This window comes from Cucurbita pepo, chromosome 17, assembly GCF_057944985.1.
Source record: "Cucurbita pepo subsp. pepo isolate OVF chromosome 17, ASM5794498v1, whole genome shotgun sequence".
Lineage (NCBI taxonomy): Eukaryota > Viridiplantae > Streptophyta > Magnoliopsida > Cucurbitales > Cucurbitaceae > Cucurbita > Cucurbita pepo.
The window spans coordinates 13,577,421-13,594,710 of NC_141814.1; the positions used below are offsets into that span (position 1 = coordinate 13,577,421).

A 17,290-nucleotide genomic window follows, 5' to 3' on the forward strand; every position below is an offset into this window, starting at 1 on the left:
GACTAGATTTAGGGTTTCGCATAATTTTTCCTTCTTCTCTCTTTTGGTATCTGGAAATCGTGTTATGAAATTGAAAATGAATCTGTTCGGTGGAGATGGATGTGGCTTTTTTCCTTATTTTCTTTTGAAACTTTCGCTTTTGCCTGACAAATTTGGAATCTAAGAACATTTCACCCATTTTTCTAATCTCGGGATTTGAATTTGGTAGGATGAATGCCTTATTCTTGGGTTTGGTGATCATTAATTCAAAGAGTTTGATTATGTGAATATTTTCAATGTCTCTGTTTGGTTAAGTTCAATTTTTTCTTTCCAGTATATTATTAACACTTTATTCTATAATTACACTGTATGTGTTTTGTGGGTAGGCAACTGGTTCATACTTCTCCACTGTATTCATTTACAGACAATAGAATTGCTGCATATGTCTCTGAGTTGCCTTTTTTAATTATGTCTATATATTGTATTATTTGCCATTGATGTGTTGGCAATTCTCACTCATGATTTGAGCTCTCTTAATGTTGCCGAAACTTTAATAAATCAAAGCTTATGTGACTATAGTCTTAACTTGGCGGTGTCTTTATGAGTGAAGTTTGTACTTGACTAGCCAAACACCTCATAATGTTCCTAAAAATGGCTTGGCCTCTTTTGCTGAGGTTTGCTCTGGCATATCAAGCACGGCTTCAATTTAGTCCACATGTGTGCCTTATCAATTCACCAAATAACCAAGACATTTCTTTGAATGTTACGTTGAAGGTGTGCTGTGTTATTACCCCGAATGTTCATCTTCAACTGAAATATTCTCGATCATTCCAAAAACACTTTGTAGAGCTTCTACAGGCCATTTTTATATCTTGGATTTGAAAATATATAATCTGTTCTTAGGTACTTCTTACAGTTTCAGATTCTAATTAGCAATTAATTAACCATGTATTGAGGATCATTATTATGGATTCTGGATCAAGTATCAGTTTCCTTATAGATAAAATTTATTGTAATATAGAAATTTGTCCAGAAAAATTATGTTGAATTCAAATTGTTATTTACATTACTAACCATTAAGGATTCCAAGATATTGGGCAGGAATCTTCTCAAAGGAAAGAAGAAAATTCTTTGGAACACTGTTATTAAGTCTCTCATTGATTGGCCAGGAAGAAATAAGAAAATTTGTAAAATTCACTGGAACAATGTTATTAGGGTCTTTCATTGAAAACTTAACGTCAAAGAACTGAAAAATTTTCCGATAGCTTTGATCATATTTGTATCTTTTGGGAAAGGGCATGCCACAAAGTGTAGCTCGCTTTGTAAAACCTTTTGTAATGAGAATTTGGTGCCAATTGGAGTGTTTCTTCCTCATCCTGTGTTTTGCATTTCATTTTTGGACGAGTAGTGTTTATTTCTCCAAAGGAAAACATACTCGATACTTCTTTTTTCCTTAATTGACCGTAATCATTCCTATGAATGTTCATTTGCAGGATCCATTTCTGAAACCAAAGGAAAGGAAGCCGGAACCAGCTACAAAATGAAGGATATATTCAGCGAAGGTTCCAATTTAAATCATCTAGAGATTGTATCTGGATTGGTGTTGTCTTTAAATTGTTGTTTTGCTTTCTCATGAGAATTTGTTATTAGTTCTAAGATTCTCAGTTAGACCTGACTAGTGATCTTTATCTTTAAATAACCAGATGAGAAACGTTTCTTTGGCCACGAACCAAAAGTTTCTCATCGACTATTCTCGAATTGGATGTAGGTGGGGAATGTATTCGAACAGTTGGGTGTGTGGTGGATCCTTATGCTGTCTAGATTTGCAGAAGGAAAACCAAAAACAAGAAGAAACAAAAAGTAAATAAACCATCACTCTTCTTTTTGTTACAAAAGATTGATTATTAGGTGTCCTTGTTTCTTTTTTCAGCTCCATCAAGCTTATATTTTTGTTTACAAATGGTTTTACAAGGTTGATCAATGGAGGCATTTCTGTTTCTATATATATATATATAAAGCATTTATTCTTTTCCAGGTAAAACAAACAGCCAACCAAAATCCTTTGAAGTAATATCACTTTCTATTCCAACCCTGTGAAAGTTGAATCTTGTGTTCTCCAAAAATGTCCGAACCCTTTGAATCTTCAATCCTTTACATCTGAACCAACAATTGCATTAGCAAATCATTCCAGGAGTCTATTGGACCTGGTAAACACCAATGTAAACAATCAGTCTGAACTTTTTTATTTCCATCTGCAAATGGATGGAACTGCCTGTATGGACCCGGGTGCCCATCAGGTCTCAATAATGAGAGTCGGGTCGTGTCGATAAGCTTCAAACTTTGGCCCTTTCCAGACCCACTAACCTTCCCAAACTCTTCCAGTTCAATTTTTCTCATTGCTACGTCCACATCTTTCATGTCAACCTCCCCTCCCTTGAAGGGCACTGTCCTATTGCATTGCCCTCCACTGAACCATTCTCCATTCTCAAAGTGATCCGGTGTGGTAGTTCTGAAGAACACAAACGCCTTGTGATCAGAACCCGTGACGAAGTCAAATACCCGGTCGATTACTTTTCGATACGCATACTCAAACCCTAGGTCTGTTAAGTTCTTTACCAAGCAGTTATGGCAGCCAATCACAGTGTCGTTCTCGTAGTATATAGCAGTCTTCAAAAACCATTTCCCACCTGCAATTACAACATAATCAAGATCCTTATACTGTGAGGTCCACTCTTCATCGAGCTTGTCGAGATGGAGCTGGACATCCGAACTCGAAACTCCATTGATATCCTCAAAAATGACCGCTTTCGTTAGGAAAGGATCCCAAATCACCGAAAGTGTGAAGTTGTGAGATGGGAAGCTCCATTTTTTGGATCTGTACTCTTCATCATGGTAGATCTCAACTGCTTCCTCCACCTGTGGGACATTTCCACCGAACTTTCATCAATAACAAAACATATCAACAAACAATAAATTATGCCAAAGAATAAAAAAGAACACGACAAGAAGCAAAGTCCACACGACAATATTCAAAGTGTTCCAGTGGGTGTTGGTGGGTCCTTTTCCAGCATCCAAGTCAGACCTTTTTTTCCCCCTATTTCTAAAATGTGGGGCTTTTTAGATCTGAAATCCAAGCAGATTTTATAGTGTAGGTTGTTTATTGGTCAATTATTGAGGATGCAAATATTGATGTTTTACTGTAGCAGTAGACCAAACATCTTCTCTTTGTAATGACACCATAAAGAAAGATGCAAAAGATAAGGTTCCTTTGCTTCTAAACAAAGTTAAGTTCATTGGAAATGAACTTCTTAACCCCTGTTTCAATTGGGGATCTAACCACATAGTTCTCCTCTGTTTAGGCTTGAAAACGATCCCACGAAATCACCGAATCTCGACACGATACACAAAAACAAGACTAATAATTGCTTGAAACTCAAAGAATTGGAAGCTGTATAGTACCTGAGAAAGAGTACAAACCAATGATTGAACATGGTTACGTTGAATGGAATCGCCAACAAAAGCCCATGATTTGTTCCTCATTAGATTAAGAAACTTCCCGGGATCAAACCTCGGTAACTCGCAATCCTTCGGACTCCATCTCCAGTAAAGATAACCCGTGTCGGGTCGTCCGTTTCGCACACAGTTCTGATGAGCTTCAATGACATGGCAGCTCTCATTAGTGTAAGAGGGTCCAGCAGGGTCTGCTACCCATTCCCCCACAAATATATCACATTCTGCTCTAGTATCTGAATTTGTACATGAAAAACCAGAATCAGTGAGCATCAAACATAGGAATTTCGGACAGATAAGATAATAGTGATGAACTTAGATCTATCCCCAAAATGTTTGGAGTAATTGTCTGCTATTAGTGTCTGAAAAAAGGGTTGATATGAGAGTTGTTGTAGGGAGGGGGGATTTTCCCGAGAAAATCCATTTTCCTGGAAAAGTGAAGAGAAAAGAATCTCACCATTTTGAGGTGAATGAGCTCTGATTTGAAGAGGGGAAGATGACATTAGCTTGGTAGAAACAGAGAGGAACATGTGAAAAGAAAGAGCAATGAAGAGCAAAAAGAGGGCAAATTTGAGAAGAACATGTCTTTGCTTTCTCACAAGAAATGGGTTATTGGGTTCAACCTTCATATCTCTCTCTCTCTCCTCTGGTTCTGAGACGAAGAAACGAAGTGAGAGAAAGAGAGAGAGAGAGAGAGACTTAATTCTGCAACCAACCAAAGAGGACCTTAATTAAGTGAGGGGGTTGTGAGTTTAAGTCTTGAAAAGCTGATGGATGTAGATGGGATGAATCCCTTATGAAGCTTCTTTCTTATATTGCTGTCACTTTTGAGCTTGTTCCCTCCTTTTCTTTTGATAAATTATTGAGCAAATCCATCCATGTGGTTGTCATCTTGTTCTATGTCTGTTATATGTATGTCTTTTAATAACTATTAGGTACATATTCGACGTTTCTCATGTCTTTAGGTACAAAAGTACTCGTGTTTTGTTAGGAACTAATTTCCTTTATTGTTAGGGTAAAACAACCACTTGAAGCGATAGAGGAGCACATGTACGGTGGAGAGCGAACAAGAGGGAAACCGAAATATTGGTAAGAACCAAATTTAAATACATCTATCCTGCACTTTAATCTTAGATAAGTATTACGATCTTAGCTGTAGTAGTTAAAAAAATATATTATTGTATGACATTAAAGTTTAATTGTAGTAGTTTATGTAGGTTTAAAAGTATAGGATATGCTATTCAAGCTTGTGCTCTTCTTTGCCTTCTTTTTTCAAACCACTAATAAGTATATGCCTTACCCTTCTAGTGGACTTCTCTTTATTCTTTCCTCCTTTCCTTTATTATTTGAGATAATGGATGCATTAATGAGCTCGTATAGGGAGGAAGGAAGTACGTTGTCACTGTGAACTTATTGAGTCATGTCAATAATTGAGAGGAAAGTGTCATGATGCAACCAAGGAGAATGATGCATCAGTTAACACATTGAGAGGGCGTTTGTGTGTATTGGGAGTTTTGGCACAAGGCTCTCGAGTTAGATGCATGCGGCTATTACTTCGTGGTAATACGGACTCGACCCATTTCGTCAGTTTTCCTGGTTCCCCTGCTCAGTTCCTAATGAACTTTGGAACGAACAGAAAAGTGAACAATAAATAGGTGAAAGAAATAAGAAGACGAGTTACCTTGTTTATAGTGAAAGAATAGTGAAACCCTAGTGAAAAAGAAGAATCATCTAGGATGGAATGAAAGATGCAGCCAATAACCTCTCTCATAGGTCGAAGGTTGCAACATAAGTATGTACACGAAATGAAGTTCGGTTGATGATGAAAGACCTTCACCTAAAGCTTTCCATAAGGATGGCCATGGTCGAGGTTAAATCAAAACGCTACATGGTTGGAAGAGTATACTAAGTAACACTAGACACTAGACAACGAACTTCGTTACTCATCAAAATAATAAATAAAGTTTTGTGGCAAAGGGTGGTCACTATATCTTTTTTTCTTGGGCTTTTGCGTTGGAATGACTCATCATCAAGCCTATTTAGCTCATGTTAAGGACGACCCATCAAGCCTATTGACCCATCAAGCTTTTCTAGAATGACCGAAATTAAGTCTCCTTGTATGGAAATTAACGTTCATATTCGGTCTCGGGTAACCACAAAAATGCACGGATCCCACATCGATTGGAGAAGGGAACGAGTGCTAACGTAAACGCTGGACCCCGAAGGTGGTTGGACTGTGAGATCCCATGTCAGTGATGGAACTGTAAAAAAAAATAACTTTTAAATTAAAAAAAAAAAAAAGGGATATTTATTTATTTATTTATTAGAAAAAAGTGGCGTTGCAAAGATATGAAACCTTCTTTGTAGTATTTAAATAAGAGAATAAAAAAATGGAATAAAATTACACATAATTAGCAATTTCCTTAAATATCTTCCTCTTTACTTTTTTGACATTCCTTTTCATGATTGTTCTTGTTATACTTATCATGGCTCATTATCATTATTAAAAATATTTTTAAGAATAAAAATTATTTTTCTCGTACCCATCTTATATCTTATATCAGTCCAATAGCTATTGTCATCTTTTGATTTCTCTTGTTTTCGCACTCTATTTGTAGCAGTATGACCTCTTTGAGCTTTTCTTTTCAGACTTGTCTTCAAATTTTAAAACGGGTCACCCTTATAAAAAAATTTTAAAACGGGTCACCCTTATAAAAAAATGTTTTGTTCCAGTCTCCAACCAATGTAGGATCTCACACATCTTGATATTGTCAGTTTTTTTCCCACACCCTTATATTGCTGGTGTTAAGCATAAATTCTCGTAGCTTTACTTAAACACCTCCCTCCCTACTTCGGTGGACGTTGATCAAATTGTGTTTGGTGGGCTGTTTTTAGCATCTAGAGAAAGCAAGTGAATCATTAATGGCGTCTAAATTACAAAGAAATGGTCGTCAAATCTTCTTTTTCACTTGGCAAAGTTGGAGAATCAACGACTGCGGCAGAATAAGGCAAAGAATTTGATGAGCTCCATAGGGAAGTGAAATTAACATATCTTTGTCTCGTTTTCACCCAAAGAAGCATTTTAATGATCCTTCTCCTACCAACTTTTTATCAGAATCTTACCACTATTTATGGATGATAAATAAAGAAGATTACTATAGAGTCCCTGTGATATCGAGGAGAACGAAACACCTTTTATAAGGGTGTGGAAACCTCTCCCTAACATACACGTTTTAAAAACTTCGAGAGAGCCTGAAAGGGAAAGCCCAAAAAAGACAAGATCTGTTAGCGGTGGGCTTGGGTCGTTACAAATGGTATCAGACTCAGACACCGGGCGATGTGTCACCGAGGAGGCTGTTCCCCAAAGGGGTAGACACGGTGTGCCAGTAAGGACGCTAGGTCAATAAGGGGGGTGGATTTGGTGGGGGTCCCACATCGATTGGAGAAAGGAATGAGTGCCAACAAGGACGTTGGACCCTGAAGAGGGATGAATTGTGATATCCCATGTTGGTTGGGGAGGAGAAGGACGTGAAAACCTTTCCCTAGCAGACACTGTTTAAAAACCTTGAGGAGAAGTCCAAAGAGATAATATCTACTAGCGGTGGGTCTGGACCGTTACAGTGTAATACACATCTAACCGACATGAACGACTAAGCTAGAATTAACCAAGTGTGAGCGGTTATGGAGAAGGAAAGGCCAAACCCTTAGGTCCAACAGGGAATGAGCAACAGGACATCCCCATTTAGAAAGAAGGGTCGGGGTCGGTAGCTTTCCCCGTCCGTCTTTTTTATATTATTATTAATCTTTTTTGTTGTGGGTTTAGTCAAAAGAGTTGCTTAATATTGTTTGAGAAGGAATCATATCTTCCATTGAAGCTTAGTTTTATCATATTCTTTTACCTTTATTTATTTTTATTTAAAAAAAAAAAAAAAAAAAGATAAATTCCTTTAAAAAGGAGAATAGAAGATGTCAATATCTAATCAACAAAATCTAGCATTAAAATTTCATAATTATATAAATAATTAAAGTTCATATTGGAAATGATGATCTCAAAGATCAGAACTTTAATCAATTTGATGGTTCTAAGATAAGATGCTCATACCCAATAAATTCAATTACTTAAATAAATTAATATCATTTATATCCCACTCTTCCACTAACCCTTTCTTCTTCTTATTATTGTTGTTATTATGTTCGGTTTGGAGTAATCAGCTTCGATCAACTCAATTTGGGTCGGGTCATGAACGTATGTAACAGTTCAAGTCTACCCCTAGCAAATATTGTCCACTTTAGCTAGTTATGTATCACCATTAGCCTCACGGTATTAAAACGTGTCTGATAAGGAGAGGTTGGTATCTAGCTCCAACCTACCTGAGATTTCACAATCCACCCTCCTTATAACCCCAACGTCCTCGTTGGCACACTACTTGGTATCTAGCTTTGATATCATTTGTACTAGCTCAAGCCCACTGTTAGTAAATATTGTCCACTTGGTCCGTTGTGTATTGCTATCTACCTTACGATTTTAAAACGCGTCTACTATGGATAGGTTTCCACATCCCCTTCTTGAATCAATGTGGGATCTCACAGTCGGTATTCTCTTCGAGGGTTCCAACTACTCAAATATGATAATTTAAACCTCCAACCGAAACCGAAAAGGAACGAGTACATATCAAATTTAATTTAATTTGTGGAGGAATATGTTGAAAATATTGGAAGATTTTGATTTTGTGAATCATTTGCCGAAATGTGGTATTCCACAAGATAAAAAGGGGTTTGCGAGTAGGAGAATATGAATATTATACTCATCATTCAATTATTTATTATTATTATTATTTTAAATAAAAACATCAAACCAAATTGAGTTAATTTTTCTTCAATGTTTTTTAAGGTTTAGTTAAGTAGCTAATTAGGGTAACAAAAATGTCATATACATGCCCGTGAGAGGGTTTTTAACAGTCCAAGTTCACCATTAGCAGATATTGTCATTCCTTTCGAGCTTTCCCTCAAGATTTTTAAAACGCGTCTACTAGGAAGATGTTTCCACGCCCTTAAAAAGAATGTTTCGTTCCCCTCTCCAACCAATGTGGGACCTCACGGGGTTTGTTCTTATTCCTTTTGTAATGCCTCGACCCAAGATTCATATTTGGATTTAGAATTTGAATTTGACACCCGACAAACTTGTCTTGAGTTGCTTTCAATAGTGAACGTTATCCCTACATATCAACACATACGTTTTCAGCATGTTTAACCTTACGTCATCTAATCACGGTTCAATCGTGTACCATTGTTGAACTCGAGCGATACATAAAATGACGTCAGCCCAAAAAAAGATAAAAAAAATTTTTAATTATAATAAAAAGAAATAAAGTAATAGGAAAAAGAGATGGTCATGATTTGGTAATACATACGTAAGTATAAAATAAATAAGGGAGTGTAAGGAGGAGGAAACAAAATGTGGGGCCATGACACGTGGGTAGGACAGCAACCGTACCACGTGGCCTACGTTAAAGCCTGTAGGGCCCATGTATAATGTTTTTTTATTTATTTTTGGAGGGGACCACTTTGATTTTTATGTGTGGGGGAACAAGACAACCTAAAAGATGGATGTCGGGTCACTGCTCAGAAATGTGGTGCCATTAAATTAACTTTCCCACTCTCTCTCCCTTCCCTCTATTACTTCACGCGCCATTCTCCCGCCGTCCCCACCACTCTCCATTTCGAGAGAAATTAATTTTTTTTTTTTTTTGTAAGACTAGATATCTCTACTCACATGTCTCTACATGAACGATTTAAATCAAAATATTTGTAATGATTACATCAAACGTTTGTTAACATTTAGAAAGAGAATGAAAATGGGTCGTTGATGGTGGTTGTGGTTAGTTCAAGGATCGTACTCGGTCGAGTGAACTTCTTTATCATAATACACTTCCTTTAGTGGACTCTCTCGATCCATTGTATTAGAGCGATGAGCTTTAAAGGAGTAAGGAAGTCTTCCGCTTTTAAAATTCGAAGTATGGCCCTTCCCGATAAGGACCTACTGATAGGGCATAAGCACCCTCCACATCCCGCTTCGAACTTTTCGATTCCTCTAGGAAACTCCTCCACATCCCGCTTCAAAGGTAGGTGAGCGAAGTCAAGATGTTTGGTGAACGTTTGATGTACATTCACCAACATTTCTATTGCGATCTAGTCCTACTTCTTCATCGTGAGGGATGTAGAGGAATATTGGGATCATTAAGTGTCGAATCCGAATTTCGAATCCTAATCCAAATCTGGGGTATGAGACATCACAAACCCAGTTCGTCTAACGTTAAATAATTTGAAACCGATTGTAACAATATTATAGTCCAACACTTACAAGTCTACAATTGCTTCTACTCACATCACAAACATTGAGCGAGAATGGTAAGGTGCGCACAAACAGTGTCATTGTGCAGGGATACGATTCGCCAAGATAGGGTAAACAAAGTCGCCCAACCCACTAGATTAGGAATACGAAGGAGACCCGGGAAAGAGACCAACAGAAAAAAATGGACGAGTGGCAACCGTGCATGGTACCTCTCGACCGTGTCACCAAAGAACAGCTCGTTTCACCAAAGAACAGTTCAACGAGCGACTCAAAGTGGTAGTTTTTATTAATTCGTTCTTTTAAGTTGAAGCATAATACATATCACTAAGTAAGCAATAATGGAAAGATATGTCTTTATCCAACAGATTTTGTAGTTGAAAGTGGCTTTAAGAGAAGAAACAATCTTTAATGAAAGCTACTTCTTGCCTCATTACCTTTATACCAAACATCAAACACCCAACTTTTATTACCTTTTTTGGATCAAAACCTTCTCTATCTATGAACTCATTCAGACATTTCAAAACATCATCAAATTCTTCGAAGATTTTCAAGAACATGGGAAGAACATTTGAAGCAGTGGATAGAACAGTAAGAACTTTATACACAAGGAATGTAGCTGGATTGTTTCAAACTGCAGAAAAGAAGCAGTTTCAGCTCCTTTACCAACAAAAGCAGTTCCAGAAATTCCTAGTTTTCATCGAAATGTTCTATAAAACATCCTAAATTACTACACTACTTACTTGCTAAGCTGCTAACATTTAGGATTCTGTCTTGCGCTCTGAATCCAAGCTATCTAAGGATGGTGGCGAAACGAGCTTGCTGTTGCTACTCATCGTCTTAACTTCTTCGCTCGAGTATATAAAGATCCTCTTCACCATCTTGCAGAATTCTGGCCATGGATCGTCCCCCACGAGCATCATGTCGTATTCATCGTCGGTGAAAACGATAGACCACTTGTTCATTTCGCGAAGTTCTCCTTTTATTTCGAACACGTTCTCGAGTTCGTCTATGAGATCTTCGTACCCTTTCAGTGTCGTTAAGTCAACTGCTCGACCGACAGCAACTCCTTGCATTTGTACCTTCTCAAGAAACCAATAGTGAATGTTTTTAGTCAATAGAAAACAACAAAAGATAAAGATTTGGAACGTGATTAGACCTTTGTACGTGTTCTCGACGATGAATTCGGAATGTGATTCGTCTGTGTTCCTTTCATCGACGGGTCTGATGCAACTTGCTGCTGCTCCTTTCCTGCATCGGCTTGAGATGTCACAGCAGCTGTCGGTACTGGATCCTTGGCAATGTCAGCGGCCACCGTAGTTTGGCAACACGATTTCTTCTCCAAGGAAGGGACAATGCTAGAGTTCTTTTTCAAATCGATCCCGAATATTCGGCAGCCGAGAGAGATGTCGGGTTTATTCCCTTTCTCAGATTGATCGTGCTCAATGAGCTCACTGCTAGGCTTTGAAGTACTAGATGGAGAATAAGGGGAGGGAAGAGGCTTCAGAGAGTTATTACAGAGTGGAGGAGGAGGAGAAGGCCAAATGCCTTCAACATGTGCCATTGGATTGCAGTGGCTTCGACTGCTATCGACATTGACATCGAGCGTTTGCTGCCAGAGAGACCAAACAACCTGGTTACCGCTGCTCGGAACATCATTAGCACCACTTAGTTGGGGTATCTCGTGAGGAATCGTCGATCCGTGAAGCCAAAAACCCGTAGGAGTCGAGCTAGAAGTGTTTTCTACAACCCCACAATCAACATACATTGGAATCAAACATAATGACATGGAAGAAGCTAGCCTTTTCGAACGAGAAAGCAACTAGTTTTCCCGCTTACCAGGAGGAGGAACCTCGACGGGTCGAGCCCTCTTACTCTTTATGGATGGATGAGTGAAGTTTAAGGACGCAGATGGTACAAACGGTTCGATTTCCCACGGAGAAACTCGCTCGGGCCTCTGGATTGCAGCAGCTTCATCCCATTGGATCTAGTAAATGCCAAGTATCATAAGTTGTGTATTATCTTTAAGAATCTAAATCAAGCAAACTATGTTCACCTTCAGTGATCGCCATTTAGAATCAGACCAAATTGGTGATATGTCTCCAACACCAACAATAGTACCAGTGAACCTTCTCTCCGGTGATTCCTCTCCTTCGAATCTCATCTTAAACCGCATCCCGACTTCATATCTGTTCTTGATCGTTTCCAAGTATTTGTTTAAGCCGATGATGAATTGGCTAGTTCTGTCGATGACGATTCGTTACGGCTAAATCGTACCAAAAAGCCAAGGATTTAACGTGCAGAAACAAACCTCGGCTTGTAATACACAACGAAAAACGTCTGCGTACGAACAGCATGAGAAGCAGTAGCAAGAACTCCAAGATGCATACTATGGCTAGATATCACAGAGGAAGGCATCAAACTCTGCTGTCGAGCCTGTCGTCGTACCCCGACTCTTAGTTCCCCATTGTCACCCCTAACAAAAGTGAATCAAGTGTCATTTTTCATACAACAAAATGCAAAACAATGATGAACTCTCTATATCTAAGTATTCCATGTATGAACCTTAAGAACACAAAGGCATCCCCAGCAACGAGTCGTTTCGATACGACGAACGTACTCCACCCTGTCGTTAGCAAATGCCTCCGTGGTTGACCTGGTTCCAAAACATAAGATCAAACAGAGAAGAACAGACAGCTTTGGACATCATGATCAGCTGAAGTACCTCTGAAAATATGCTTAAATTTCCACTCATGTCCATGAAGATCCTTGGCGGCTAGCTCCTGAGTTGGGGTGGACTGACTCATATCCTAGGATTAGTTTAGAACAGACAAACATTAAGAAACCAAACCAAAAAAGACACAAAAACAAGACAACAATTGAGCTTACAAGGGGAGGAAGGCATTCAGTGGCATGTTTTTTAAGAACAGAGAAACCTCCATGAGTGCTAGTATCAGAAGCTGTCAAAATCTTACAAAAAGAATGAACAGTTGGCCTTGTCCGCTCAGGCGGCTCTGGATCAGGGCATTGCGGCTCACTTTGCTGCTCATCCACCCACCAAAAAACATTACAACCAAACAACAAACAACAAACAACAGAACAACATTAAAACCAAACATATACATACATCAGCTTCTGGTTGTAAAGTGATTTGAGCATAGACCTCATCCGTTTCCTTCTCAGCCTGAAAATTGGAAGAATCAACAAAAACAACAGCAGAGGGACAAGAACAACAACAACAAAAAAAAGGGTAATAATTACCAACAAACGAATGTTCACGACACGACAGAGGATCTTAGAAGGAAGATCAAAATGAGGGATTTGGTGATTGAGTTCATGATTTGTTGACTCTTCCAGCTGATGAAGAACAACACAAACAGAAGAAATCTCAGCCTCAAAGAATTGAAAAGGGTTTTAAGTTTGAAATGGAAGAGAGTTGAAAATACTTGTTCCATATGCCCTTGAGGGAAGTAAAAAACCCTCTCTCCATTGAAAGGAACTTCAACAAGAGGCCCTGCACAAGCCTTCCATAGCTCCTCAAACAGACCCTCACCTTCCAAACCTACCCACCAAGCAAAAACAATCAAACACTCCAAAAACTGGTCGGAATTTACAAAATTCCTCGGTTTCTGCTAAAACCCATATCAGAAAACAGAGAAGAAATTTCAGGGTCTCTCACCTTTGCGAAACTCCGCCGGATTCTGCTCCGAAAGCGTCATTCAATTCAAATGGGTAATAGAAAACAACAAGAACAAGAACAAATGAAAATAGACCAGAATCTGGCTACCCCATTTACCGATCAAAGGACAAAACCCAGAAGAAAGAAAGCGAGAGAGAGAGAGGAAAAGAAGAAAAAAGGTAAGAAAACAGAGCGGTTATGCAAGCAATGATAATTAGGAGTAGAAGTTGTTTGTTTAAGGAGTGTAACAGAGTGTGGGTGTGATTATTATTATCTGCAGTGCTTCGGTTACAAATCAGGTTGTTATTTTGTTTGAGGGAAAGGGTTGTTTTGGGGGCAAATTTTGTTGGTGTCTTTAATTTCATTGCCTGTGCCTCTCCCTCTCTCCCTCTCTCTCTTCTGTATTAAGGGAGCTGACTTAACGTTACCAAATCCCCAAAAAATGGCTTTCTCAGACGCCTCTGTTGTCTGTCCATCTCTGCCTGCAAGTGCTGTCGCCGTCTCCCTCTCTCTCTCTCTCTCTCTCTCTCTCTCTCTCTCTCTCTCTCTCTCTCTCTCTCTCTCTGAGATGGGGAGAGAGCTCTTTGGAGCACTCTGTTTCTCTCTTCTTTCTCTCCTTTCTCTTCACTTGCTTCCTTTTCTAATTTTGTAGGTCTATTCTTCCAATTATTTCTTCTAAATGAGGGTAGGGCCATTTTTCCAATTTTTCAAATATGTTTTGTATTTTTAGATTCACTCCATTTCTCTAGAAATCGAGAGAAGAATGAACCATTCAGCCCGTAGTTATCGAGGTTCCACAAGCGGTACTTCCCGATACTGTATTTGAAGCAGTTGTTATGATATGCAACTGAAAAAGTTCTTGCGAATGGGAAAAGGGGCAGTTTGAATGTAGGGATGTTCTTATTTTAACAGAAGGGTTTGAATTAGCCCCCTCCGAATCGTGTTTCTCCCGAAATTAAAGAAACAATGGTCAATCTGTCTTTTATTCTTGTGATAGGGCATGTTCCTGAAGAGACGGTTTGAATGTGGGGCTGTTCTTATTTTATCCAAAGGGTTTGAATTAGCCCCGATCGTATTTCTCCCGAAATTAAAGAAACGATGGGCAATCTGTCATTTTTGAGACAGAGCCCGTTCCTGATAAAAAAATATAGTGAAATCACTTCTCCTATTCTTTCTATCGTCCCTGTGTCTAAAAAATGTTCCCTCCTTACAATTCGCCTAATAGAGGTGTTTTAAAACCGTGAGGCTAATGATGATATGTAACAGACAAAAGTGGATAATATTTAGTGACGGTGGATTGAGGTTGTTACAAATGGTATCAGAGTCAAACACTAGACAGTATGCAAGCAAGGACGATATCTACTAATCGTGGGTTTTGAGTTGTTACAAATGGTATCGGAGCTAGATATTGAGATATCGTGCTTGCGAGGATGCTAGACCCTTGATTGTGAGACCCCATTGTGTCGACGAGGATGTTAACCTCCCAAAGATGTGGATTGTGAGATCCTACGTCAGTTGGATAGACGGAGAGAAATGAAACATTCTTAAATTTTTGTCTTCAAACTTTATTTATATTAATTCAAATTGATTTTCATTATTTAATCATTTATCCATTTGAATAGTAAAACTTATTAAATATAAAAGTTGATTAAATCTATGTTATAAATTTTGTGACAATTTTATTTATTTATTTTTTTAATTTACAAATGGTTGGTCAATAAAATATTAAACTAATATTTTGATTTATTTAATTGATAAATACGAGATTTTTTTTATAAAAAAAACATAAATGAATGGCAATTAACTATGAAGTCGCATAATTTCACCTAAATTTTAAAAAAATAATCCAAATCCCAAAGCGTAAAGCTATAATTTATAAATTTATTAATATTAAAAGTATTGGGAGAAAAAAAATATAATATATTTTATTATATATGAAGTACTAGGTTGTTCTCGTTTTCTTGTTAAAATAAAAATAATAAAAATAAATAAAATAAAAAGTGTAAGCAACCTGTGATAGGTGGGAAATTTCGTACCATGGGAATATGTCCCACCTATCATTATTCTTTTATTATTTTTCAATTTATAGTTTATTATATTTCCAATAAATATTTAATTTAAGGTTGCTGGACTTTTTAGGTAATTTCATCGAAAATATAAAATAAATTTATGGGTACACATTATTTTTTATAAATATATACTTTTTTCTTTTTTTTTTTTTAAAGGAAAGTTACCATTTATTATGATTATTATATATGGGCCCTGTGCCACATACGTGTGTCATAGTGTGGGCGAACGTGCTGAGACGAGAGTATCTTGGGTGACTTCCTTTGAAATGAGTTTTTCAAGGACTGTACCGAGTGTCACAATCGCACTCTTGATGGCAGCGGACTTGCGTTTGTGCGGCACTCACTTTCCAACAATAAGTGAGCTAAGTCAATTCGTTCTTGCGTCGCCTATGGCCAAGCGACGTATGCTCGAGCCTCTGGCCTCGGTTTAAGAGAAGGTTTTAGAAAATGAGGGCAGAGAGAGATTTTCGAATGAGAGATTTTTTAAAGAGACGTTATATAAGCAAGCAAGAGAGAAATAACAACGGCTCACAGTATATAACCTTGAGTAGGGAGAAGTTGACAACTAGTCGTATCCCCCTATAGTACATTCTGAGGCATTTCATGTCTGCCAGGCCTAGACATGATATTTCTGAAACGTCATACTTCCTAGAAATACAAAAGTAAAACACTGGAATATGAAAAGACATAAAGGGTTTGGCTTGTCATGGGCATGCGACCATGGGCAACACGCCTTGGACGAGCATGACCGTGACATCCTCCCCCACCTAATTGGTTGATGTCCCTGTCAACCGACTACTTTCAAACCTGGCGATGTGGGTGGCAGCGGAGTCCAGATCTTCGGCGCGTTCCCAGCTGGTTTCCTCCGTAGGGAGATTCTTCCATTTGACAAGGAATTCATGAATCTTCCGTACAGGTCTTCCTATCTTCCTAACCCTGTTGGCTAGGATCTCCTCTATTTCTTTGGTGTCTCTTTGTTTCAGATCGATGCTCGGTCTAGTGATTACATTTCGCTGGTCGTCGTCTGGGTCAGGGTGATAGGGCTTCAAGTTGCTCACATGAATTACTAGATGGATTTTCATCCATGTGGGTAGTGCAACTCTGTAGGAGGTAGCCCCAATCTTTTTAAGAACTTCAACCGAGCCTTCATATTTTTTAACTAGTCTCTGGTCCTTTCGGCTGCAAAATCTGATCTGTTCTGGTCTCAACTTGATGAGGACTTGATCTCCTGCTCGGAATTAGAGGGGGCGACGCTTCTTGTCCGCCCACTTCTTCATATGCTTTAAAGCTTTCTCTAAATATGCCCGGGCTACATCTATTGTCTGCTTCCATTCTCTTGTGAAGTTTTGAGCTTGAGGGTTTTTTTAGGATGATCAATAATATGGGGCAAGGCCGGTTGTCGTCCACTTACAATTTTGAAGGGACTCTTTCCCGTAGACGAACTCGTTTGACAATTGAAACAGAGTTGGGCGACATCTAACAGTTGTATCCAGTTCTTCTGGTGAGCGTTGATGAAGTGACGTAAGTATTCTTCGAGCAAGCAATTGACCCATTCCGTCTGTTCATCGGTTTGAGGATGATAGCTTGAGGAGATGTTTAAAGTCGTTCCCAAGAAGGCGAATAATTCGGTCCAGAATGTGCCAATGAATCTACCATCCCTATCACGAAGGGACTCTTTCCCGTAGACGAACTCGTTTGACAATT

General features: G+C 38.5%; 2 protein-coding genes and 1 long non-coding RNA gene across 3 annotated transcripts; 1 reads left to right on the top strand and 2 right to left on the bottom strand.

Annotated features, from left to right (window-relative positions):
- The first annotated feature begins 1,519 nt into the window (after positions 1–1,519).
- On the top strand, positions 1,520–4,796 carry LOC147787676 (uncharacterized). Its single transcript, XR_015413336.1, has 2 exons — positions 1,520–1,839; positions 4,504–4,796. It is a non-coding gene; the product is annotated as an uncharacterized LOC147787676 (long non-coding RNA).
- On the bottom strand, positions 1,822–4,303 carry LOC111778997 (protein trichome birefringence-like 26). Its single transcript, XM_023659023.2, has 3 exons — positions 3,947–4,303; positions 3,439–3,725; positions 1,822–2,895 (listed from the first exon to the last, which is right to left on the bottom strand). The coding sequence occupies exons 1-3, from the start codon at positions 4,116–4,118 to the stop codon at positions 2,131–2,133; spliced, it is 1,224 nt and encodes a 407-aa protein (XP_023514791.2). The 5' UTR covers positions 4,119–4,303; the 3' UTR covers positions 1,822–2,130.
- Positions 4,797–10,397: 5,601 nt separating the features above from the next.
- LOC111778516 (auxin response factor 18) lies at positions 10,398–14,063 on the bottom strand. The gene is made up of 12 exons (XM_023658400.2): positions 13,518–14,063; positions 13,285–13,400; positions 13,100–13,195; positions 12,966–13,022; positions 12,728–12,880; positions 12,564–12,648; positions 12,404–12,494; positions 12,150–12,314; positions 11,895–12,081; positions 11,678–11,825; positions 10,998–11,581; positions 10,398–10,920 (listed from the first exon to the last, which is right to left on the bottom strand). Exons 1-12 carry the CDS (start codon positions 13,555–13,557, stop codon positions 10,600–10,602), a joined length of 2,043 nt encoding a protein of 680 aa, XP_023514168.2. The 5' UTR covers positions 13,558–14,063; the 3' UTR covers positions 10,398–10,599.
- Between the last annotated feature and the right edge of the window lie 3,227 nt (positions 14,064–17,290).